Raw genomic sequence first — 27,353 nt, forward strand, 5'->3', positions numbered from 1 at the left:
TTGTGGCAGTTTCTTTATTTTTGTTTAATTTGGACAAATGGGAACATCGCTGTGGAAAATGGATGGATGTGAATCTCAAACCTGGTGATTCTCTACTCACATCCATTGGTTGACAGACTATACAGAGATTGTAGTTGCTTGACCAAGCAATGTGTCCCAAAATATTTTGAGCCAGGGCAACTCATTTGACATCACAATAATCTCACAGAAAACCACTAAACAAAAATGTCTCATGTTTGTGTCGTGTGCAATTGCACCCTGGCTGGGAATCACCGGTTTGGAGAAACAATTCAATGTAATTTCTGAAATGCCATAATTAAATACAATTTAAAAGATGCAAAATGACCTTGTAAAAACATGTTCAGTGAGAAGGGGGTTTTGAGATTGGCAAGAAAGAGTCTGTTCCAGCCCTGTACTGTATATGTGTGATGAATCTCCAGTGTGTTGTGTATTAATTCTTTTTTTTTTTTTATTTGACCACAGACACAACATGCTTCTCTTTCTCAGACAAGACGGGCACACTTCCTGGTTTGCTGTGCGTGCGAACGTTCTTCTCCCTGAAAGACAAGGATGGAAGATGATGAAAAAAGCCCGATGACATGATAAGATGATATTGTATGGGATGGAAGATTAGGATGTGCACAAACAGGAAACATATAAAGAAGACATTGATTGAACACTTAACTTACCGACAACTACACTGTTTTTTCAAAATATCATAAACCATACTAAGTAAATCAACACAGATCTGTTTTCTGAAGAAACTGTTGGTTAAAAAAAACAGTGTGCTATGGCTTAGTGGCAGCAGGGTGAAGTGGCAGAATTAATTCTCCAACCAAACATTAAATGAGTATGTATGAGAAAATATGAAAGTAGGGGAAGCCCAATTTGTGGGCTGTTCCATGAGTTGGGGTGGGACAACAAAAGGCATCATCTGGCAGCAACCCAAAGGACCCATAAACCACACACGAGGACATCATGGCAAGCCTGCAAAAATCATTATGAAATGAGAACTGCAATAAAAACTCACTTTCTGCGGCAAGCCTCCTTCATTGTCCTTAGCTCCAAGGACTGGTGGTAAAGGGCCTTGGGAAGATGTCGATGCTGAGCGATGCGTCTGATCTGCGGGAAGTGCTTGAACTTCTCCCTCAGCTTTTGACGGTAGTTGGTGGCCTCCGTCTCTCGGGGTGAGAGCTGCAAAACATGGGAGATTGTTATGTTGGATTTGAGGCACAGCACAAAGGTACAGGGTTTATACAGTATCAAGGGAGGAAAAATATTCAAGGGAGTGAATTATGACAGCAAACATAAGATACTGTAACTGAAAGACAAAAAAAAAAAAAAAAAAAACATTTATGTTTTGAGAGATGTAATTAATGCATGTGTTTGTGGTGACTCCAATCGCCACAGACTGCAAAATCTTAATGTACAATGTGATTGTACTAATACAATTATTTATGGCTCAAAAGCATTTAAGCAATTCTAGAGCAGTCTTTGTTTAAGAGATTGCTATGTTATCTGTTTTGCTGCAGAACAATTTATGAGCTAGACAAAGAGCCACAACATTACTGACCATTAGAACAATCAAACTGCATGCAGTGAAAATTAGTTTAGCTATTATTAAAGCAACAAGTTTGTTACAGTGACCCCAGTTTGTAGTACTGTTGAACTGTAATGTACTTCATTATCTTGAGAGCCGTAGCCAACATTGTGAATATAAGGTAACCAAAGTTTGGCATTGCAGTTGTACACCCGTACTATAAGGGCCTATTTAAGAGGTAATAGAGTTACTGTACATAACTAGCAAATGATGGAACAGCCAGAGAGAAGCAGAAACTAAAGAAAATAGGTAACATTTTGGTCTGTTTGATCAATAAGGTGATAGGATTCTAAATTTTACAGTCTGCACTTCACTATTCACGGTTCACCATTTTCGGCCCTGCACATTTGCGGATTTTGGTCTCCAAGTTGTTTTTTTTTTTTTTAATTTACTGATTAGAGATTATACCTGGTACCTAAAAATGTGCTGCACCTTATGTGCATACTGAGTTCCAACATTTGCAAGTGTTGGTTGTGTGACTTGTCCAACAAAGTACACTTAAACACACTGGGTTACAATGTCAGCATGCATTCCAGCATGTTTTTTAGCATGCATGCAAGCTACCATGTTATGGCGCTCATAAGGCAGTGAGGAACAATTGTAAGTATAAGTTTACACTTGCCCACACACTGCCTGTGTAAGCAGGTCATTACTGAAGATGCTGTCCACACTCGCGGTGTCACAACAAAACTAAAATTATCACACCACAGCAAACAGAGTAGCACAAGTAGCAAATAAAACCAAAAAAGGATGACTCACAAGACAATTGACAAAACATGCACTTTACGCTCACGCACAAATGCTATTTACATCCACTAAGAGTGACGCAAAGCAAACTGGGAGGAGGTAAATAGCGTTTAAAGTGGTGTGATAATCTTAGTTTCGATGCAATACTGTGAGTGTGTATGTCTGCACAGGCAGTGTGTGGGGCAATGCAGGCTTTTTTGTTACTCAGTGCCTCGTAAGCGCCATCGTATGGTAGCTTACATACACGCTAAAACAAGTGCTGGCATGCATGCTGACAGTGTTACCAGTATGTATTAATACTGCATCCAATATTTGGGGATTTTCGTTATTTGCAGGGGTGTAAAGAACCTCTGCAAACAACGGGGGAACACCGTATACAGAAATGTCAAAAGGCCTCTATCCGGTCGGCAACTAATGAGTCACAACATTGATTGGAAGTGAATTATCTAATTTGTAAGCTATTTATATTACTAAAAAAATTGCTAAATTCATGCACTTAAGACAGTGATAGCTCAATCAAGGAAAGATAAGCTTTTGGGAACTGAGGACACCAATTGTTGGTTTGTAGTTGGAATTCTCATTCTTGCTTGATGTACAATTTTAGTTGCTCAACAGTTGGGGCTCTCTGTTGTATTTTGTGCTTCATAATGCAACATCCATTTTCAATAGGAGGCAGGTCTGAACTTCTAACAGGCCAGTTTACAGTACTACACACTTTTAACTCAGAAGCCACATTGTTGTAATATGTGCAGAATGTGGCTTGGCATTGTCTTGCTGAAATGAGCGGTGACGTCCCTGAAAAACTAATTCCTTGGATGGCACCATATGTTGCTTGAAAACCTTTCTACACCTTTCAGTATTAATTGTGTCTTCACAGATATGCAAGTTGCTCATGCCATGGAGACTAAGACACACCCATTGCATCAAATATGTGGTCTTGTGAAGTTTGGATTGATAATAATCCGAATGGCAATTTTCTTTGGCACCCAGGAAACAACGGCCATGATTTTCAGAAACCATTTGAAATGGGGACGAGGCTGCTGGGACCAGAATCCGGGGGACAACCCACAGCACTTCAGTGCGAAAATACAAAAGACCAGTGTGACAAATATGACTGGTTGATCTGATGAGCAAAAGTTTTGTTTAAATATCAGTACAGCAATAGAGGATGTTCCCACTAGAGGTGGGTAAAGTAGCCAAATATTGTACTCAAGTAAGAGTACCGTTACTTGAAAATAATGTGACAGAAGCAAAAGGTACCCCTCCCAAAAATTGAGTAAGAGTACCTAACCCTAAAGTACAAAGTGACTCAACTACTCAACCACTTAGTCAAGAGTAACTTGTAGTTTTAAGCACAACATGAACATCAATGGGGAAAAAAAAAAAAAAAAAAAAAAAAAGCCAATGTACAAATTCTGATGTTGGTGTCTGTGTGTGCATGCTATACTATAAACTATAGCACCACCTGAAATTTACTGCACCGTGTTTTCTAAATTTAACCCACATTTGGAGAGACAGTGCCAGACAAAACAATCAATCAATCAAAAGCCTTTCTCATTATAGGACTGCGCATACAATGAGAAAACGATAAATACTCCAATGCAGAACAGCTCTTGTTTTTGTCAGTCTGACTGTAAACACGGGTAGCTCGCTGTTAAGAGTCACGGTAACTACGACCTTCCCAACTTGGCCGCTACATAGGCATGACGATCAGTGGGGCTAGCTTAACAAGTGTTGATGCACATGTCCGGGAAGCCCAATAGGAAACCTTGTGTGAGGTCTTGTGTCGTTTGATTATTGAACTAGATTTAAACGTCACTAGTGTTTAAATGTGATTGGTGAAAATATTGTCCAATATAAAAATAAAAATTGTAAAGCACGAAATAATGGATAGTAGATTAAACACGGATGAATAAAAGTAGTGACTGAAATTTAGATCATTGTAACGGAGTTAGAAGTACCGCTACTTCTTCACAGGAAAAGCGGTGGAGTGGTTTGTATGATCTAGTCAACTCCTGTGACTCAGCCAAAACATGTCACAGGCGCACATGTGTAACCTCAGGCCAAAGCGCACACATACAGTGAAGAAAATGAGTATTTGAACACCCTGCTATATTGCAACTTCTCCCACTTAGAAATCATGGGGGGGGTCTGAAATTTTCACCATAGGTGCATGTCCACTGTGAGAGAAATGATCGAAAAAGAAAAATCCAGAAATCACAATGTATGATTTTTTTAAACGATTTATTTGTGTGATACAGCTGCAAATAAGTATTTGAACACCTACCTTTCAGCTAGAATTCTGACCTTCAAAGACTTGTTAGTCTGCCTTTAAAAGTCCACCTCTACTCCATGTATTATCCTGCATCATATCCTCCTGTGCAAGGTCGTTAGCTGCATAAAGACACCTGTCCAACCCATACAATCAGTAAGAGTCAAACTTGTAACATAGCAAAGACCAAAGAGCTGTCCAAAGACACCAGAGACAAAATTGTAATTGTAAATTGTACAACTCCACACGGCTGGAAACGGCCAAGGAGAAATTGCACAAGCAGTTTGGTGAAAAAGGTCCACTGTTGGAGCAATTATTACAAAATGGAAGAAACGAAACATGATGGTCAATCTCAATCGAAGTGGAGCCCCATGCAAGATATCACCTCATGGGGTCTCAATGATCCTTGGAAAGGTGAGGAATCAGCCCAGGACTACATGAGAAGACCTGGTCAATGACCTGAAAAGAGCTGGGACCAACATTTCCAAGGTGACGGTTGGTAATACACTAAGACGTCATGGTTTGAAATCATGCATGGCACGGAAGGTTCCCCTGCTTAAACCAGCACATGTCTAGGCCCGTCCTAAGTTTGCCAATGACCATTTGGATGATACAGAGGAGTCATGGGAGAAGGTTTTGTGGTTAAATGAGACAGAATGGAACTTTTTGGTCATAATTCCACTAACTGCGTTTGGAGGAAGACGAATGATGAGTTCCATCCCAAGAACACCATCCTTACTGTGAAGCATAGGGGTGGAAGCATCATGCTTTGGGGGTGTTTTTCTGCACATGGGACAGGACGACGGCACCAAATTAAGGAGAGGATGACCGCACCCATGTATTGTGACATTTTGGGAAACAACCTCCTTTCCCCTCATTCAGAGCACTGAAGATCGGTCCTGGCTGGGTCTTTCAACATGACAATGACCCTTAGCAAACAGCAAGGAAAACCAAGGAGTGGCTCCGCAAGAAGCATATCAAGGTGCTGGCATGGCTTTGCCAGTCTCCAGACCTAAACCCAATAGAAAATCTTTGGAGGGAGCTCAAACTGTGTTTCTCAGCGACAGCACAGAAACCTGTCTGATCTAAAGTAGATCTGTGTGGGGGAGTGGGCCAAAATCACTCCTGAAAACCTAGTGAACAACTACAGGAAACGTTTGACCTCTGTAATTGCAAACAAAGGCTTCTGTACCAAATATTAACATTGTTTTTGTCAAGTGTTCAAATACTTATTTGCAGCTGTATCACACAAATTGTTTAAAAAAAAAATTGTAATTTCTGGATTTTTCTCTCTAGATTATCTCTTTCACAGTGGACATGCACCTACGATGAAAATTTCAGACCCCTCAATGACTTCTAAGTGAGAGAACTTGCAATATAGCAGGTTGTTAAAATACTTATTTTCTTCACTGTATTTCTCCGCTGCGGAATAATATTCAGAAATTGCATGTGTGTGGATGGTGGATGCGTGGGTCTTCCTGCCGTCATTAAGAGTGTGAAACAGTCCATGACTTTAGCGATTGACTGGATAGAGCATCTGCCTCACAGTTCTGAGGTCTGGGGTTCAAACCCCAGCCCCGTTGGTTCCCCCTGTGTCTGCGTGGGTATTGTCCTGGCACTCTGGTTTCTAAATTGCCTATTGGTGTGAATGAGTGCGAATGGTTGTTTGTTTATGTGCCTTGCGATTGGCTGGCAGCTAGTTCAGGGTGTAGCCCACCTTCTGCCCAAAGATCACTGGGATAGTCCCTTGACCATTGTGAGGGTCAATGGATGGCATCCTTGGCAGTTAATAGGCAAAAAACAGTTGACCAAAAAGAACAAAGTCATCTTACATTTGTAGAAAAGATCTGAATTATTAATAAAAATAAGACTAAGATTATTACTCTCCGTATTATTTAGACTGTGGAGATAAAAGTTGAGCTTTTTGGAAGGTGTTGCATCCAGCGTAAATGTATTTTGTATATTGTCATTTGTCAGTCCCAATTATTCTGTGATGATTAGTGGAGTTTATAATTTTCAGTCATACACTATCCAAAAGAAATCCACTCTACCCATTTGTTTATGAGCACACTTACATTGCACAGCACTGAATGCTAAATTAAGTTTTCAAACAAAAAAGTGAAATGTAGCAACTAAAGAGCAATCTGTGATGCCTTGATTCAGCATTTCAGTATTTCTTTATAATGAACGACGCCCTCAGTCCATCTTGATTGTTAATGCTTCACTATGTGGCGAATGGTCCGCTTTAAGTGATTGGCTGATTTAAACTGCTGATAGGAGCAGCCTTCGTCTGATCTCTTTAAGTGCAATTCTCGCTGATAAATCTTCTCTTACGCAGCAACAAAAAAACAACTGCCAAGCGAGGCAATTGTCCAAACAGAAGCAGCATAAAGAGAATAAGCAGAAGTGAGTCTGATTTGGAATGAAAGATGGCTGCTTGAAATGGGGGCAACACAACATTGATCAGCATTATACAGCCATAACTGATATTTAGAACATTAGAACACTTGACCGGGCATGAACGGCGGTTTATTTCAACAGTTGAGAAGAGCAAAACTATAGAACTTCTATGATAACATACTTACACAGTTAGCCAGTGCAATTTGTTTAAAAAAAAAAGTGACTCTTGAAGTTAAATTATTCTTTAATAGTTTGTCAAGCAACTGCACAAGTGAGTGACATGCTTTGGGGCTTCCTCCTGCTTGTACATTTCACTTAATGAGAGATTCTGCTTTAAATCAGAATGTTTGGCATCTCCTGACAAAGCCAAGGTGGGCATGCCATCAGAAGTAACATTCTAATGAGTCAGGTAATAAATCAGAAAGTTGTGGCATGTCTGACATCTGAGGAAGATTGATCTGCCTAGTATAAAAGTGTGAAGTGTACTTTTTTAGCATATGTCACAACTTGCACCCAAGTAAAAACGTTGTTGTTGTCAGTGTTACAATGGGCAAGGATAAAACGCTGTACACTTACCACTCCTAATTTCTCTGAAGCGTTCGCTTTCCAGAGACGAATATTCATTTCGTCTGACCCACTCAGAATGTAGCGGTTATCAGCTGACCACTTTATGCAGATGACATGCTGCATGCGTTTGGTGTGGTAGACCTCCCTTTTTGGAGAAGAACAAGTTAATAAAGATAAGGTGCATATAAAGTCAATGAGGAAATAAAGGAGTCAAAACTTCCATGGACATTTAATTAAATCTGTGATTTTGACTTCTACAACAGTTTGATCTCAGGTGCATCTCAACATATGTTTATAAATATTTTTTTCCCTCTATTGTTCCTTACCTTTAAATCTCAATTACAAATTATGTTAGCGGAAATAAATGCAGGCTGGTACTGACCTACTACGCCCAGCGGCCTTGGGGAAGATGCGAATGGTCTTGTCAAAACTGGCAGACACAAACTCTCTGCCAGTAGGGGAATAGTCAACATCTAGCACTGCAGAAACGTGGTCAGCGTGTACAGTGACCGGCTGGTTCAAGTATCTCATGTCATATGTGTAAAGACTGCAGAGTCAGGGACACAATGATATAATTGACTTGAAATAAGAAATATGTAAAAAAATTACGGTGTGTAAATCCTCTAATGGTCTGATCTGTTCACTTACTTATAGTCTTCATTACAAGATGTGAAGTAATAAGCCTCCATTGGATTCCAACACAATGTGTTGCTCCTCATCGTCATGATAACCTAAGGACAAAAAAAAAGCTAAAATACTCTTGTATAGGGTTAAAAAAAAGATTGATAACTGGAGCTATGGAGGGTGTCACTGTACTTTTTTCAGCGGAGCTGCTTCTCTCATGTCATACAGTACGATGCTTCTGTCAGAGGCACAGCTTGCAAGAAGTTCAGTCTGAAACAGTCACATATGGTCAACACAACAGTGTCGATACAATCTCAAAGCCTGAGCTGTTTTTTTTTTTCCTCTCTAAATTCTTCCTATCACCCAGTAGACCAGATTTAACTTTGGGAATCCTGTCACTATTAAAGGAATTAATGTTTTTGGTCACTGGGGGCGGCGGGTCACTTTTTAAATGTGGGTCATTGACCAAAAACAAATCATTGTCTGAATAAGAAAGTCTTCCAAAAGTTGCTGAATATTTGATAGGAATGAGGAATTTGCTAATGTGACTGGACATGAACCTCAAATAGAACCTATAAATGCAAACTTGTAAATGATATACCATAACGTGATCAGTAAAAAAGTGCTGTGAAAAGTTGCTGGCCCCTGTCTGAATCCTGATTGTTTTTTTCCTCAGTCCAGCTATCTAATAGTACTTAACCATTAATGGAGACCACTGCTTTCTCAAACTAAAGAAAGTGATTGGGATGTGATTGTTGATTCTACAATGCACAGTGATGGTGCATTACAATAAAAATGTAAAGAAATGCACAATTTCACTATCACCTGACACAGCCATTTATCTTCCAAGCCTCTTATCCCTCACAAGGGTCACTGGTATGCTGGAGCCTATCCCAGCAAACTTCAGCTGAAAGACAGACTACGCCACACTATTTTTGGTATCTTCCTTTGTAAAAAGTGTATTTTGTTGTTACTTTTTCATTTACACATTGAGAACAGAGTTTTACTGGTGTGTTAACTCCCCAATGCATCGTGGGTTAATTATTCATACAGTGTTCATGATCATGAATCAGTCTAGGAATTTAAGGACTGACTCACAATACGGACCTTAAATAAAATTTACAATGAAAAGTGAGAAGTTTGAAGTTTGACCGTATTCTGTGGCCTGTGAGCTGGTTCAACGTGCTGTACGGCTGATGACACACCGATGGATAGCCCCATCAATCACCCACAGATTTGCTAAACAGTTGCGTAATCTTGTCACATTTTCTCACTCTTTGCATCATGATTACGATGGTAGGATCAATAGTGTGTATGTCCAATATATCATATACCATATCAGTTAAGAGTCTAGACAAGTGTTCTCAAAATGGTGTGGTCGTTTTCGTAGTTACTGGACTGTGTTGGGATGTCAAGTCTCCACTAAATTGCTCATTTAAATCGAGCATTAAAGGAAGACTTTGTAGAAACTAATAGGAATGCACATGCGGAATAGTAACCTGGAAGTGTTGTGTGCTCAGAGCCGACAAAGCGAGTATAACAACGAGTTGATCCTCCGTGATATTTCTACTCCTGCCGTTGAGCAAACAAAACAAAAATAAGAATGTTGAAGGGTTTGAGCCAGAATACACACACGGAAGTTGACGTGTTGGGAGGAGCGTGGTATTGACGACGAACAATAAGAGTCCTATTATAAGGACGGCGCAGATTTGATGCTTTTCTGAGGAGTAGGTTTAGATGCAGAGAATATATAGCAGGTGGTCAGACTTTTTTTTTTTCCATGTTGTACTTTTCAAGCAGCAAAACTTCTCGCAATTCACCAGCGGCGGGGGTGGGGTTGCAGGGGGGTTTTGCATGCACGCATCGCCGTAAATACTAACCGGGAAGTGTTGTGTGCTTACACGTACATATAGATCCATCCATTTTCTGAGCTGCACGATAGTCGCAGGAATGCTGGAGCCTATCCCAGCTGTCAATGGGCAGTAGGCACGTTTACACACACGCATACATGGGGAGAACATGCAAACTCCACACACGGAAGTCCGGGATTGAACAGCTCCACCACCATGCCGCCTCATAAAATATGTTGTTGGTTATACAGCATCAGCACGAGAGGTTATAACTAAGCAGCTAATAACTAGTAATGATTAGATGTGTGCAAATTTCCCCTGCTGGTGAACGAGCCTCAACTGTGACAGCCACAGCTTTATCCTGTCACGTTAACTCCATGAGAGGTTAAAGGAGGAGAAATTTGGGTGAGTTTTTTCAGTCTTGTAGCACAACATGTCGGCATCTTCGCTTAGCAGGAACAAATTGTCTGTAATACTAAGCACCGGCAACGCCAGGCCGGAGTCAAGTCTTCCACGTTTGGCTGTGAAAGCTGGCACACATACAGATTTTGCTTAGATTTAAAAAAATACTCAATTTTATTTATTTTTTTTGCAATTAATGTTCTTAAATATATGTAATAGTAATATTACTTCACATTGGAGGGTTTATTGTACATATGAATTTTGGGGAGAGTCTTCCTTTAACTACAATTCATAATTAAGTTATTGGTTCATGTTGACATCATTCAATAATTTCTGTGGTGTAAATTACCAAGTAATGGGTATGGTTAGGTAAATGCTTTTTTTTTAACTTTGGATAAGTGATATTCCTCCCACTTGGTAGCTGCTGAAGGTAACTAAAGTTACTTTTCCAGTTACTTTTGAAATCAAGTAATCAGGAAAGTAACCATTACTTTTATGCTCAAGTAATCAGTAAAGTGACTTAGTTACCAGTGGCAGCACAATATAAATAAGGCTTGTTACAGATTTGGCAAAATCCTCTTGATGCCCAAGACTTTCGAAAATGTATTCTCTGGACAAACGAGACTTTAATTGAACTTTTGAAAAGGTGTGCAGCTGTTATATGTGATTTTGCATTGCATAAAAATAACACAATTTATGCTTGCGACCAAGTCTCAGAATGCACATCATAGACCCTGAATCTATTATCACTGAATACAGACACAGTAATTGTTCATTACATCGTGGTTCTTAATTCACCGTTCTGCTATAATCTTCTTCTTTTCCTTTCAGCTTGTCCCGTCGTGTCATCTTTTTCCATCTAAGCCTATCTCGTGCATTTTCTTCTCTAACACCCACTGTCCTCATGTCCTCCCTCACAACATCCAGCAACCTTTTCTTTGGTCTTCCTCTCTCACTTTTGACTGCCAGCTCCGTCCTCAACACCCTGCTACCAATATACTCACTCTCTTGCCTCTGGATATGTCCAAACCATCGAAGTCTGCACTCTCGAACCTTGTCTCCAAAACATCCGACTTTGGTTGTCCCGCTAATGAGCTCATTTCTAATCCTATCCAACCTGTTCACTTCGAGCGAGAACCTCAACATCTTCATTTCTGACACCTCCAGTTCTGCTTCCCGTTGTCTCTTCAGTGCCACAGTCTCTAATCCGTACATCATGGCCGGGCTCACCACTGTTTTATAAACTTTGCCCTTCATCCTAGCAGAGACTCTTCTGTCATATAACACATTAGATACCTTCCGCCAGCTGTTCCAACCTCCTTGGACCAGTTTCTTCACTTCCTTCCCACACTCACCATTGTTCTAGATTGTGACCCCAAGTAGTTGAAGTCGTCCACCCTCGCTATTTCTTCTCCCTGTAGCCTCACTCTTTCCCCTCCACCCCTCTCATTCACGCACATATATTCTGTTTTACTTCAGCTAATCGAAACAGAATTTCTTTAATAGCTCGACCGGAATGTCATCAGGACCAACTGCCTTTCCATTTTTCATCTTTTGTCGTGCAGTCACTCACATTTGAAAAATGTACAGGTGTGGTCAGTCATGCTCGCAAATATAGTTACGGGTGTGGTCTACCAGTCATGCTCGCAGATAAAGTTGGGGGTGTGATTAGGGATGGAATCTCAAGACCTTAAAGTAACTGGATTAATATAACATAACTGTAAATTAAAAATAAACAACTTAAATAGGACAAAAATAAATAAAACTCAAATGTTAATTTCCAATTTCAAGTGATATTAGTAGAACATGACATAAAATGGTATTTAAAATTTTTCATCAATAAAAATTGTTAATCTGAAACTTTATTTGAAGAAAATGCACTGGCCTGTCAAGGAATAAACACGAACAGTCTATCTGTACCCGAAATGTTTTGAAAATGCTGAAAGTTTAGTTGAACATAATCGGCGTTAATGGCAACAACCTAGCGATACATTGTAACAAACACTCCTGTGGGCAATTGTGATGTATTGTTATAATGTAGCGTAATTTACGGCGGTATCTATTGTCAACCCATTATTGAAAGCCAGCAGTAGATGATCTATATCTTCCTAAAGCATGTAGAGCGGAAAGGTTTTCAACTTCAAGATAATGCGTACCACAGGGAAAATGACCGTTTGCATTTAGATAGATGGATAGACAAGTCTAACGTTACAACTTAGATCAAGTCAATCACAATCTCTTACTTATTCTAGTTAGATACTGAAACATTACCTGTGTTAAATCCCAGAAATGTTTTCAGTGCAACTGAATTTCCTTTGACATGGCTCATGATGTTGATGACTTTCAATGCAAATGCGCACACCGCACATGAAACAGCTCTAAACATGCGCTTTTGGCATAACTCAGGGCCCTGGCTAGCCTTTTTTCTATCATTAGCCATTTTTTTTTTAGCCAAAATAAATTTTCATTACCCACTTTTCTATAATCAGCCAAAAAAAAAAAAAGCGAATCACATGCCGGTCAAACTGCAGTTTACAAACATGACTAATACTCTTTCTTGTTCTTCAGGTTACATGCATACAAATAACTTTCAGACATAAATGTGATACAAATAATTATATTTTTATTGGTAACTGAATCTAAAACATTAAGAATGACAGAGATGTGTCATAAAAATAAAGAAAGTTTCTCAATCCTCTTGTATACTCCTGACTATAGAAAATAACATCCTTGTTCAACACTAAGTTTTTTCATGATTCCTGGCATAAAGGTTCTCCTCTTTTTACTGCTCACCTATTTACAAGAAACTTTTGTCAAAATCAAAATTCTTCTTTAGGGCCTTCAATTTTAACAACAGTTCATTTACACTTTGTTTTGAGACAGTTTCCTTAAGGACGTATTTACAATGTTATGCCTGCAGAAGGTGTTTTCTACATCAACTACATCCTTGCAGTTGCAGCAAACTTATGATCAGCTGTCTGCTGATGCTTCACGAACTCATCCAACTTCAGCGCCACCGATGATTTTCAGCACGTCAAAACATTTTTTGTTCCACTGTCAATACATCATAGGCAGAAAAAAATATGAGTCCCTCAATTTGAGCCACTTGAATTTAGAAAACCATTCCTGGTGAATCTTTTGCCTATGCCCTGCACGGGGAGTATATTTTCCGACAGCAGACAAAGTTTCGTTGGGCGTCTTTCCCACCTAATGGGCATCCGTCAAATTTGGCAGCTGAGAAGCTATAGTTATACCACAGCCATCCTTTGTTTTTTGGAAGATAAACCCAAAAGCTTACAAATTTTCCGTAGCATCCACAGGTAGCATAAACCGATGGCGAGAAAGGGTGGTGACGCAGAACCTGGATGCAGTTGTCTGCAATGCAAACAATTATTCGCTCAACTTCCAGTATAGCTTCCAACGAAACTTTTGTCACGCTAAAGCCAGGAATCAAATACGAATTGTTCCAATATAGCTAAACGTCTAGAACAGTACAGAATCGTATGCTAGGATAAACAGCCAATTTACACTTTTGCCAATTTTTTTCGCCATTTTAAAACTTTACTCGGCAGACTCAGTATGTGTTCGCATATGGCGAGGGCCCTCTAACTCCCAAAAATTCTCAGTACGGTTAACTTGCCTTTCCTGTTTCTGGGTGAATACTGACTGTTTAGAAGCAGGCTTGTTTAGTTAACGTTTATGAAATAAACATAGAAATAATGTCAAGACTACACAAAATAAGTGATTTCTTTCAATATCCATGTTTTCTACTCGTAACAAATTTTACGTGCGTGATTTTTCGTGTTCGACTGTGCAGATTTGCAAGCGCGACAGCACACGAGCGTGATAGCGCTCACCAAATCACAGTGACTTTCGAACGTCCCCCTTGCTAATCATTGCCACTTCCTGGTCCTTCACCCTTGCCTCTTCTACTCTTCCTTCTCTCTCATTTTCTTCATTCATTAACTTGTTAAAGTATTATTCCCATCTATTTAGCACACTACTGGCACCAGTCAAAACATTTCCATCTCTATCCTTGATCACCCTCACCTGCTGCACATCCTTCCCATCTCTATCTCTCTGGCTGGCCAACCTGTATAGATCCTTTTCTCCTTCTTTTGTGTCCAACCTGGTGTATATGTCATCATATGTCTCTTTTTTAGCCTTCGCCCCCTCTACCTTTGCCCTATGTCGCATCTCAATGTATTCCTTTCGCCTATCCTCAGTCCTCTCACTGTCCCACTTCTTCACTAATCTCTTTCCTTGTATGACTTCCTTATTTCGGGGTTCCACCACCAGGTCTCTTTCTCCCCTTTCCGTACCAGAAGACACATCAAGTACTCTCCTGCCTGGCACTCTGATCACCTTGACTGTAGTCGTCCAGTCTTCCGGGAGCTCCTCCTCTCCATCTCGAGCCTCTCTCACCTCTTTCCGAAAGGCCAAAAAACATTCTTTCTCAACTTCTACCACCTGATTCTCTGGTCTACCTTTTTATTCTTAATCTTCCTACCCGCTACCAGAGTTATCCTACACACCACCATCCTATGCTGTCGAGCAACACTCTCCCCCACCACAACTTTACAGTCGGTAACCTCCTTCAGATTACATCATCTGTACAAAATATAATCCACCTGTGTGCTTCTACCTCCACTCTTGTGGGTCACTCGGTGTTCCCGTCTCTTCTGGAAAAAGGTGTTCACCACTGCCAATTCCATCCTTTTTGCAAAGTCCACCACCATCTGCCCCTCAACGTTCCAAAGACACCAGTTCAAGTCTCGCGAGGAGAGAGGAGAGGAACTGTCTCGTACAATTCACCACTGGACCCATCACTTCACCATTGCCCGTTTCCTTCACCAACATGCCCATTACAATCTGCAGCAATCATAACTCTCTTTGCCTGGGATGCTCAGAACTACTTCATCTAGTTCCTTCCCAAATTTCTCTTTCAATTCGAGGTCACATGCTACCTGTGGGGCATAGCCGCTAACCACGTTATACATAACACCCTCAATTTCAAATTTCAGTCTCAATACTCAATCTGATACTCTTTTCACTTCCAAGACATTCTTAGCCAGCTCTTCCTTTAAAATGACCCATACTCCATTTCTCTTCCCATTTACTCCAGGGTAAAATAATATAAACCCTGCTCTTAAGCTTCTCGACTTACTACCTTTCCACCTGGTCTCTTGGCTGCACAATATATCACCCTTTCTCCTAATCATCATGTCAACCAACTTCTGACGTTTTCCTGTCATAGTCCCAACATTCAAAGTCCCTACATTCAGTTTTAGGCTCTGTGCCTTCCTCTTCTTTTTCCGGCGATGAAGACGCTTTTTTTCTGTCTTCCGTTCGGCTATAATACAGATTTTTTTTTCTTACAGTTACTGCATTAACCTTTAATCTTTTATGGTGTACACATCCATTTGTCCCCCTAGGGAAATTGGTTCAGCAGGATTTCTTTTCAGCTTGTTCCATTTGGGGTCACCACAGTGTGTCATCTTATTCCATGTCAGCCCATCTCCTGTACCCTCCTCTTGAACAGCTGCACATGTCTTTCATCACTACTACTTCCCTCATTAATTTCTAATACTATTCAACCTGCTCACTCCCAGAGAGATCCTCAACATCTTCATTTCCACCACCACCAACTGTGCTTCCGATTGTCTCGTCAGTGCCACTATTTCCAATGCGTACATCTAGGCTAGCCTCACCAATGTCATAAACTTAGATTTTTCTCCTAGCAGAGAATCTGTCACTTACTACACCTGGGCACTTCCGCCACCCTTTACAACCTGCTTCTAGATGACGCATTCTCAGGCCAACTGAGAGACATAATCTCTCCAGCATGTCCTGGGTCATGCCCAGTGTCTCTTTCCAGTGGGACGTGCCCAGAACAACTGATCCAGGAGGCGTCTGGGAGGGATCCAGATCAGATGCCCTAGCCACCTCATCTGGCTCCTCTCAAAGGGTAGGAGCAGTGGCTCAACACAGAGCCCCTCCCAGATGACAGAGCTTCTTATCTTATCTCTAAAATAATCTGCGGAGGAAACTTATTTCGTCTGCTTGGATCCCGGATGTTGTCACAGCTCGTGACCATATGTAAGGTTAGTAACATAGATCAACTGGTAAATTGAGAGTCTCACTTTTCAATTTAACTTCCTCTTTACCATAACAGATTGATACAAAGTCTGCATCACCGTAGACACTCCACTTTGATCTCTCGCTCCATTCTTCCCTGACTCGTGAACAAGACCCTAAGGTACTTGAACTCCTCCACTTGGGGCAGGATCTCATCCCTAACCTGGAGAGGGCACGCCACCCTTTTCCGACTGAGGACCATGGTCTCAGGTTTGGAGGTGCTGATTCTCATCCCAGCCGCTTCACACTACTACAAACCGCTCCAGTGAGCGTTTGCGATGACCCACCCAACAGAACCACATCATCTGCAAAAATCAGAGATGTAAAACTGAAGCCACCAAACCAGACCCCCTCAATGCCTCTGCTGTGCCTAGGGATTTAGTCCATAAAAACTATGAACAGATCGATGACAAAGTGCAGCTTTGGCAGAGTCCAACTCTCACCGGAAACGAGTCCGAATTACTGCCGGCAATGCAGACCAAACTCTTGACACCAGCCATACAGGCACCGAACAGCCGCATATTACGGGGTTGAAATTATGTGTCTTGGATTTAATTATAGAATGTGTGGTATCATTTGTATTGCGTGTTTAGTTTCAGTTAACTCCAAATGGGGTGTAAATAAACAGCTAAAAGCACGCTCAAGGAGGGGAGATTGTGTCACATGCTTGCTTCAAGCAACACGGGAAATTACAATGCAGGATCTTGCATGCATAACTTGTGCTGAAGTACATAGCTTCTTTGTAATTTTAACGTTTTAATAATCATGAAGAGCCAAAATCATAAACCTAATTAAATTTTGTGTGTTATTAGTTGCAAGTTGGTTCATTGCAGACTGATGAACCAGTACCCTCTTGGCAGTCAAGAGCGAACCTCAGTGCAATACTCCAAACCCTTGTTTATCATATTTTATATTGGGTCCATTTTTACCAAGGTTCCACTGTATATTGCTTTTTTTTTTATATGCAATCATTCTACGTCTTAATCTTTGTGATGTTTCAAATTTACAAGACATTTTTACCTCCTGTTTGGTTGCACTTTAAAACTGTTTTTAAAACATAACATGAGCAAGACGTGATTTAGCCAGTAGCTGACTACAGTGAACGCCAATATATATTTCATTGACAGGTGAAGGACTCGTCTTCAGTGGAACCACCACACAGTCTTGCAACTTAAGTGCGGACCTTATTTCTCTTGACAGAGGTAGTAAAAATAAACAGATATAATTTACTGTAATAGTTTTGGGGAAAATATATTTCCTTGAAAAAATTCATCATAACAGGCTTACCCAATGAAATACATTTACATTTGTAGTTGTAATGTGAAAAATGTGGATTTTTTTTTCCAGAACAGTCATAACAGTGCAAATTCTGCAACAACTATGTAATAATGATAATTCAATTAACCTTTTTTCTCTCAAACAGATTTAGGTTCAAGTTAATATATTGTGCAGCCTCACCTCCACTGGATTAAAACGGACAGAGCTAAAGCTGTCCACACCCCAGGTGAAAGAACGGATGGGACTGCTCCTTTTCTCATCCCAAATGTCCACCTGCTGGCCGCATGTAGCAAATACACCTTCTTTCTGATGATGGTCAAGCCCTGTGAAAACTGTCTGTAATGGACAAGCACCTCTTTTCACTATTTTATAGAACTTTATAGATTTGGATACATATACACCATTCAGACCAGTACTGTCCATTATTACAAAAAAACATAAGTTCCTCCTCCACATACCTTGCCCAGAATTGTATTAAGTGGCTCCTCTGCCTCACCATAACCTGGGGGCTCCATGTTCCATTGTTTGATTGTTTTGTCATCGCCAACCTTTTACAAAGATTTTTTTTTTCTGTTAGAACTAAAATTCAAAAACCTCGGAGAAAATATTTGGTAGCTATCTCTGGCACAATAAAAGCACAGGTCACCGTAAAGAACGAAGTTCCACAGAAGCGGACAGTCATTCCACGGACAAAACCTTCATGGGCTTGGATTGTCCGGAGGCATTCGCGTTTGGAAAGATTCCATACTTTAACCTGAGGATAAAATTAAACATTTGAGTGTTGTCACACAGCTACACACAACTATCTGGACAATATAAATACATACAGTGAAGAAAATAAGTAAAATAAGTAAATAAACACCCTGCTATATTGCAAGTTCTCCCACTTAGAAATTATGGAAGGGTCTGAAATTTTCATCGTAGGTGCATGTCCACTATTAGAGAGATCTAAAAAGAAAAATCCAGAAATCACAATGTATGATTTTTTTAACGATTTATTTGTGTGATACAGCTGCAAATAAGTATTTGAACACCTGAGAAAACCAATGTTAATATTTGGTACAGTAGCCTTTGTTTGCAATTACAGAGGTCAAACATTTCCTGTAGTTGTTCACCAGGTTTGCACAAACTGCAGGAGGGATTTTGGCCCACTCTTCCACACAGATCTTCTCTGTCGCTGAGAAACACGGAGTTTCAGCTCCCTCCAAAGATTTTCTATTGGGTTTAGGTCTGAGATTGGCCGTCATGTTTAGCTTCTTCCATTTTCTAATGATTGCGCCAACCGTGGACCTTTTATCACCAAGCTGCTTGACAATTTCTCTAACCCTTTTCCAGCCGTGTGGAGTTGTACAATTTTGTCTCTGCTGTCTTTGGAGAGCTCTTTGGTCAAGCCCATGTTACAGGTTTGAGTCTTACTCATTGTATGGGATTGACAGGTGTCTTTATCCAGCTAATGACCTCACACGAGTGCATCTGATTCAGGATAATACATGGAGTGGAGGGGGACTAACAGGTTTTTGAGCGTCCGAATTAATGAAGATACTGAGGTTCTTACTCAGAGTGAATAGGTTGGATAGGATTAGAAATGAGCTCATTAGAGGGACAGCCAAAAATGGATGTTTTGGAGACAGGATTCGAGAGAGCAGACTTCGAGGGTTTGGAGATGTTCAGAGGCGGGAGAGTGAGTATATTGGTGGAAGGGTGCTGAGGATGGAGCTGCCAGGCAAAAGAGCAAGAGGAAGACCAAAGAGAAGGTTTATGGATGTGGTGAGGGAAGACATGAGGGCAGTTGGGGTTAGAGAGGAAGATGCAGAAGATAGGCTAAGATGGAAAAAGATGACACGCTAGGGTGACCCCTAACAGGACAAGCCGAAAGGAAAAGAAGAAGAAGACAGGTGTTCAAATACTTATTTGCAGCTGTATCACACAAAATCAATTGTTTGAGGAAAAAAAAAATCCCCTATTGTGAATTCTGGATTTTTGTTTTTACAGTTTCTCTCTCACAGTGGAAATGCATCTCCAATGAAAAGTAGCAGGGTGTTCAAAGACTTATATTCTTCACTGAATGTCTCCAGCGATTCAGTTACCTCCCCATCACAAGAGCCAGACAGGTATGTGGAGAGGCTCTTCGTGTGTTTGGCCATGCAGTTCACTCCATCTCTGTGTCCATCCAATGAGGCCAGAAAAGGCTTTGCAAATACCCTATCCATTTTAGTGGCATTAAGGGCTCGAGTGTATTCTCGGCAGACCTCAAACGGATGAAGTGTAGGGTCATAGTTTCGGGGAACTGGTAGCGACAACAAAGTCAAAGCAATTAATTTGACAATACTTATCACCCAAAGTTAGGGACCAAAAAAAACAACAATGACAATCTAATTTCACTTTAGATTTCAAATATTTTCCTTACATTTCCTGATCTATATATATTTTTTTAAATGCATTCACAATCTAGGCATCTTTTACAATGACTATCGTGAGTACTCATAAGAAGTTGGGCAAGTGGAAACCAACTTAAACTTGCTTATCGACGTGGTACTCCTTAGTTTAGCTTGCTAACAACGAGACCCCTCTGTGATCAAATCGATGTTGAAGAAACATCGAACGTGAAGTCAACCTTCAACTACCAGAGTGAGAGCCATTGTGGTTTGAATCTCTTCCATCGCCATATCCTTTAAATGGATATATTAGATTGTGTCTTTTTTTACTATCTGTAGCCCGTTGAACAACACAATATTGTGAAACCTGTCAGCCGGTCCCAAGCCCGGATAAATGCAGAGGGTTGTATCAGGAAGGGCATCCGGCGAAAAATTGTGCCAAACAAGTGTTTGTCATACAAAATCCATAACAGTTAGGTCGTGGCCCGGGCTTCCCACGCCCACCCCTGGAACTGTTAATCAGCAAGGCGTAGGTAGAAATTCAGATAATGTAGGTTGAGGACAAAAAAAGAGGAGGAAAACGGCTGAGTCGGCAGAAGAAGAAGAGGAATGCACAGACCCAACAGCTGTGTGTAGGGACATTGAATGTTGGGACTATGACAGGAAAAGCTCAGGAGTTAGTTGACATGATCATTAGGAGAAAGGTTGACTTATTGTGCATCCAAGAGAGCAAGTGGAAATGGAGTAAGGCTAGAAGTTTAGGTGCAAGGTTTATTTTATCATGGAGTAGAAGGGAAGAGAAATGAAGTAGGGGTTATTTTAGAAGAGCTGGCTAAGAATGTCTTGGAGGTAAAAACTATAAGATCAAGTAATGAAGATGAAATTTGAAATTGAGTGTATTATGTATAATGTGATTAGCGGTATTGCCCCAGAGGTTGGATGTGACCTCGAGTTGAAAGAGAAATTCAGAAAGGAACTAGACGAAGTAATCCTGAGCATCCCAGACAGAGAGAGAGAGAGTTGTGATTGGTGCAGATTTCAACGGACATGTTGGCAAAGGAAGCAGGGGCGATGAAGAAGTGATGGGTAAGTACGGCATTCAGCAAAGGAACTTTGAAGGGTGAATGGTGGTGGACTTCGCAAAAAGGTTGGAAATGGCAGTGGTGAACTTATTTCCAGAAAAGACAGGAACATTGAGTGACCGACAAGAGCAGCGGTAGAAGAATGCAGGTGGATTATATTTTGTGCAGACGATCTAATCTGAAGGAGGTAACTGTAAGGTTGTGGTGGGGGAGCGTTTGACAGCATAGGACGGTGGTGTGGAGGATGACTCTGGTAGCGGGTAGGAAGATTAAGAAGACAAAAGGTAGAGCAGAGAATCAGGTCGTGGAAGTTGACAATGGAAGAATGTGTGGCCTTTCGGAAAGAGGTGAGACAGGCTCTAGATGGACAGGAAGAGCTCCCAGAAGACTGGAATACTACTGCCAAGGTATTCAGAGTGGCAGGCAGGAGAGTACTTGGGGTGTCTTCTGGTAGGAAAGGGGAGAAGGAGACTTGCTGGTGGAACCCCAGAATACAGGAAGTCATCCAAGGAAAGATTAGCAAAGAAGAAGTGGGACACGGAGAGGCGAAAGGAATACATTGAGATCCGTCGTTGTGCAAAGGTAGAGGTGACGAAGGCTAAACAAGAGGCAGATGGCAACATGTACACCAGGTTGGATACAAAAGGAGAAAATGATCTCTACAGGTTGGCCAGACAGAGGGATAGAGATGGGAAGGATGTGCAGCAAGTAAAGGTGATTAAAGCTCAAGTGTCGTCAAACGGGTGATTTTTGGTTTATTATTAATGAAAAACCCACAGCCAATATGGTCCCATGTGTTTTTCGGCTCAGTCATAAGCCACACCGGCCGGCTGCGATGAGCTGCGATGGCTCATCTCCGCCGCGGAAGTGGATCCAACGGGATGCGGTTTGGCCGTAATGGCATATCATCTGAATATGGCTCGAAACAATAGTGTAATATTGCCCCGGTAACGTCACTTGGTTGTGTGGTGGTGTCCTTTTCGAAAAGAGCTTCCGTGTCAGAAGGGGCATTGGAAAAATCCGAATATCTCTGTTTGGCTTCCATAGTAGCAGGCACTGCGCGTTTTCAACGGCGGAAATGACGATGACGCGACTAATATGGCGACCACTTGTATGTCGAGGGACACTCAATTGCGCAACTTTGTGCATGGATGACGCACTCTCCGCTCACTTTTTTTCGTATAGACATTGAAGTGAATACTGTTATATGTATTTTTCATTACAATATCTATTTTAGAATGTTTATAGGTATGTCACCCGCACTTTAAGGATAGCAATGGAAATATGTTGACTGGTGCCAGTAGATGGAAAGAGTACTTTGAGAAGTTAATGAATGAAGAAAATGGGAGAGAAGGTAGAGTAGAAGAGGCAAGTGTTAATGATCATGAAGTGGCAATGATTCGTAAAGGGGAAATTAGAAAGGCACTGAACAAAACGAAAAATGGAAAGACAGTTGGTCCCAATGACATACCAGTGGAGGTATGGAAGCAATTTGGTGAGGTCGCTGTGGAGTTTTTGACCAACTTATTCAATAAATTACTAGTGGGAGAGAAGATACCAGAAGAATGGAGGAAAAGTGTGCTAGTCCACATTTTTTAAGAACAAAGGGAATGTTCAGAACCAGGGATGAGAATGACCAATTTGGAAAAACACTGAAAATGTCTGCTTTGGGGGGGGCACGATCTTCATCTTTTAACCATACTGGCAAACGTGCAGACCGCTCGATTACATATACGTACATATGTCTGTAACTATGCTGCAGTAAACAGAATGCTCCCCTATGAAATGTTAACATCATTGTGAAAATACCGACGAAATACTACCAAAATGCTGCCGAAAAAACGGAACGTTGTCGTTATTAGAAACACCAAAGTTAATGCAAACAGATGCCGTTTTCCGCTATCACTAATTTGACGAGTGTTGCTGATAGATGCTGGCGGCCGGTCTTGATCACAGCCTCGCCCCGCGTCAGGCCATACCCCCCCCCCCAAAAAAAAAAAAAAAAAATTCAACGGATTTTCACGTTTCATAAAAATGACAATTGGAGGTGAAAAAACTCAGAATGCCGCGAATCCATGGAAAATTCTCATCCCTGCAGAACTGTGGAAACTACAGAGGAATAAAGATGAGCCACACAATAAAGTTATGGGAAAGAGTCGTGGAAACTAGACTCAGGACAGAAGTATCTGCAAGCAACAGTATGGTTTTGTGCCGAGAAAGAGGAGCAAAAAGGCATTATTTAACTTGAGGATGCTCGTGGAAAAGTACAGAGAAGGTCAGAAGGAGCTACATTGTGTCTTTGTGGATCAAGAGAAAGCCTATGACAGAATACCAAGGTAGGAACTGTGGTACTGCATGCGTCTTGTGTAGCAGAGAAATATGTCAGAATAGTACAAGGCATGAATATGGGCAACAGAACAGTGGTAAGGTGTGCCATAGGTATGAATTTAGAATTTAAGGTGGAGATATGACTGCATCAGAGATCAGCTCTGAGCCTCTTCCTGTGGTAATGGATAGGCTGACAGATGAGGTTAGACTGGAATCCCCTTGGACCATGATGTTCGCAGATGATATTGTGAGCTGCAGTAAAAGCAGGGATAGGTAGCTGGAGGAACAATTAGTAAGATGGAGGTACGCACTGGAAAGGAGAGGAATGAAGATTAGTTGAAGTAAAACAGAATACACAGTGGAAAAAAATAAGTATTTGAACACCCTGCTGTATTCCAAGTTCTCCCACTTAGAAATCATGGATGGTTCTGAAATTGTCATCGTAGGTGCATGTCCAATGTGAGAGAGATAATCTAAAAAGAAAAATCCAGAAATCACAATGAATGATTTTTTTTAATGATTTATTTGTGTGATACAGCTGCAAATAAGTATTTGAACACCTGAGAAAACCAATGTTAATATTTGGTACAGTAGCCTTTGTTTGCAATTACAGAGGTCAAACATTTCCTGTAGTTGTTCACCAGGTTTGCACAAACTGCAGGAGGGATTTTGGCCCACTCTTCCACACAGATCTTCTCTGTCGCTGAGAAACACGGAGTTTCAGCTCCCTCCAAAGATTTTCTATTGGGTTTAGGTCTGAGATTGGCCGTCATGTTTAGCTTCTTCCATTTTCTAATGATTGCGCCAACCGTGGACCTTTTTTCCACCAAGCTGCTTGGCAATTTCTCTAACCCTTTTACAGCCGTGTGGAGTTGTACAATTTTGTCTCTGCTGTCTTTGGAGAGCTCTTTGGTCATGCCCATGTTACAGGTTTGAGTCTTACTCATTGTATGGGATTGACAGGTGTCTTTATCCAGCTAATGACCTCACACGGGTGCATCTGATTCAGGATAATACATGGAGTGGAGGGGGACTAACAGGTTTTCTAACACCTGTGAAAATCACTGTTAATATTTGTTACAGTAGCCTTTGTTTGCAATTACAGAGGTCAAACGTTTGCTGTAGTTCCTCGCCAGGTTTGCACACACTGCAGGATGATTTTGGCCTGTCGCTGAGAAACACGGAGTTTCAGCTCCCTCCAAAGATTTTCTATTGGGTTTAGGTCTGGAGACTGGCAAGGCCACGCCAGAACCTTGATAGGCTTCTTACGGAGCCACTCCTTGTTTTTCCTGGCTGTGTGCTTCGGGTCATTGCCATGTTGAAAGACCCAGCCACAACCCATCTTCAATGTTCTGACTGAGGGAAAGAGGTTGCTCCCCAAAATCTCACAATACATGGCTGCGGTCATCCTCTCTTTAATACAGTGCAGTCGTCCTGTCCCACGTGCAGAAAAACACCCCCAGTGCATGATGCTACCACCCCCATGCTTCACAGTAGTGATGGTGTTCTTGGGATGGAACTCATCATTCGTCTTCCTCTAAACATGGTTAGTGGAATTATGACCAAAAAGTTCCATTTTGGTAACACCTAACCACAAAACTTTCTCCCATGACTCTTCTGTATCATCCAAATGGTCATTGGCAAACTTAAGACAGGCCTTGAGATGTGCTGGTTTAAGCAGGGAAATCTTCCATGCCATGCATGATTTCTAACCATGACATCTTAGTGTATTACCGACAGTCACCTTGGAAACAGTGGTCCCAGCTCTTTTCAGGTCATTGACCAAGTCCTGTCGTGGATTCTTGAGCTGATTCGTCACCTTTCTAAGGATCATTGAGACCCCACAAGGTGATATCTTGCATTGGGCACCACTCCAATTGAGATTGACCGTCATGTTTAGCATCTTCTATTTGCTATTGATTGCTCCAACAGTGGAACTTCTTTCACCAAACTGCTTGGCAATTTCTCCGTAGAACTTTCGAGCCGTGTGGCGCTGTACAATTTTATCTCTGATGTCTTTGGACAGCTCTTTGGTCTTGGCCATGTTCCAAGTTTAAGTCTTACTGATTGTATGGGGGGGGACAGGTGTCTTTATGCAACAAACGACCTCGAAGAGGTGCATCTGATTCAGGATAATACATGGAGTGGAGGTGGACTTTTAAAGGCGGACTAACGGGTCTTTGAGGGTCAGAATTCTAGCTGAAAGGCAGGCGTTTAAATACTTATTTGCAGCTGTATCACACAAATCGTTAAAAAAAAAAAAAAAAAAAAAAATCATACATCATGATTTCTGGATTTTTCTTTTTAGATTATCTCTCTCACAGCGGGCATGCACCTACGATGAAAATTTCATACCCCTTAATGATTTCTAAATGGAATAACTTGCAATATAGCAGGGTGTTCAAATACTTATTTTCTTCACTGTATGTGTGTGTATGAGAGGGGTGGAGGAGGAAGTCTGAACCTCCAGGGAGAAGAGATAACGAGGGTGGATGACTTCAAATACTTTGGGTCAACAATACAAAGCAATGGAGAGTGTGGTAAGAAAGTGAAGAAACGGGTCCAAGCGGGATGGAACCGTTGGTGGAAGGTGTCTCGTGTTGTATGTGACAGAAGAGTCTTTGGTGGGATGAAGGGCCAAGTTGATAAAACAGTGGTGAGGCAGGCCATGATGTACGGATTAGAGACGGTGGCTCTGAAGAAACAATAGGAAGCAGAAATGAAGATGTTGAGGTTCTCGCTTGGAGTTAGCAGGTTGGATAGGATTAGAAATGAACTCATGAGAGGCACAGCCAAAGTTGGATGTTTTGGAGACAAGAGCAGACTTCGATGGTTTGGACATGTTCAGAGGCAAGTGAGTATATTGGTAGAAGGGTGCTGAGGATAGAGCTGCCAGGCAAAAGAGCGAGAGGAAGACCAAAGAAAAGGTTGATGTTGCGAGGGAGAACATGAGGACAGTGGGTGTCATGGAGAGGAGGATGCACGAGATAGGCTTTGTTGGGAAAAGATGACACGCTGTGGCGACCCCTAACGGGACAAGGCGAAAGAAGAAGATTCACATCTTAAATAAATTTTGTTAATGTGTCATAGCTCTAACGAAAATAATCTTCTTATGTCACAACAAAACACAGAGCTGGGTCACAACCATTGTCTTCATGTAAAATTTGGGTTTAAGACACATCAGTACGGTTAGCAACTATGGAGAGTAGCAGGTAGCTTAGCTTGGTTTACTTTACTTACCACGCTGAATATCTAGTTTGGTCTCCCGGACGTAATCGTCTGGATTCCTCGAGAGGACTTTTACTTTCATCTTGAAGTGAAAATAATTATATTGAGGCACAATTACATTTGGTAGGAAAATGAACAATATACACAAGCTCCAGTTCAGAAACCCACGTGTTAGGTAGGCTGAACATAAACGGAAACTGCGGTGCATTGTGGGAAGTCCATCCCTGCTCTCTCCTGTTTACGTGAGAGAGTGTGCCACAGTGGCAACTAGTTATCTCTGGTGAATACTCCTGCGCTTCCAAAGCATTTGTTTAGTATACTTGTTCAGATCCCATAAATAAAACTTCCAAATGCTACTGGAAAGACTGAGTGAAAAGTATATGACGACACAGAGGTCACGAAAGCGGTGCCTCATGTTACTAAATTCACAGCTAAATCAAGCAAGACGTTTTTCAAATTAAA

The 27,353-nt window shown here is 41.2% G+C and overlaps 1 protein-coding gene across 2 annotated transcripts; it reads right to left on the reverse strand.

Annotated features, from left to right (window-relative positions):
- On the reverse strand, positions 1-27,313 carry dcaf13 (ddb1 and cul4 associated factor 13). 2 transcript variants are annotated; one of them, XM_061818976.1, is made up of 11 exons: positions 26,904-27,313; positions 19,966-20,165; positions 18,525-18,632; positions 18,337-18,426; positions 18,059-18,214; positions 8,403-8,480; positions 8,235-8,317; positions 7,969-8,133; positions 7,596-7,731; positions 1,031-1,194; positions 1-557 (listed from the first exon to the last, which is right to left on the reverse strand). In XM_061818976.1, exons 1-11 carry the CDS (start codon positions 27,097-27,099, stop codon positions 470-472), a joined length of 1,464 nt encoding a protein of 487 aa, XP_061674960.1. In that variant the 5' UTR covers positions 27,100-27,313; the 3' UTR covers positions 1-469. The 2 variants fall into 2 exon arrangements, with proteins under 2 accessions (XP_061674960.1, XP_061674961.1); XM_061818977.1 differs by lacking the exon at positions 19,966-20,165 and having other exon boundaries at positions 26,904-27,041.
- Positions 27,314-27,353: the final 40 nt, after the last annotated feature.

This window comes from Syngnathoides biaculeatus, chromosome 5, assembly GCF_019802595.1.
Source record: "Syngnathoides biaculeatus isolate LvHL_M chromosome 5, ASM1980259v1, whole genome shotgun sequence".
Classification (NCBI taxonomy): Eukaryota; Metazoa; Chordata; class Actinopteri; order Syngnathiformes; family Syngnathidae; genus Syngnathoides; species Syngnathoides biaculeatus.

Excerpts from the sequence above, each read along its gene's own strand:
- dcaf13 (XM_061818976.1), bottom strand. The coding sequence starts at position 27,099 with ATGCACCGCAGTTTCCGTTTATGTTCAGCCTACCTAACACGTGGGTTT. Across the intron at positions 7,732-7,968 it reads AAGGCCGCTGGGCGTAGTAG|GGAGGTCTACCACACCAAAC; the intron begins GTCAGTACCAGC and ends TTCTCCAAAAAG. Across the intron at positions 1,195-7,595 it reads CTTCAGAGAAATTAGGAGTG|CTCTCACCCCGAGAGACGGA; the intron begins GTAAGTGTACAG and ends CATGTTTTGCAG.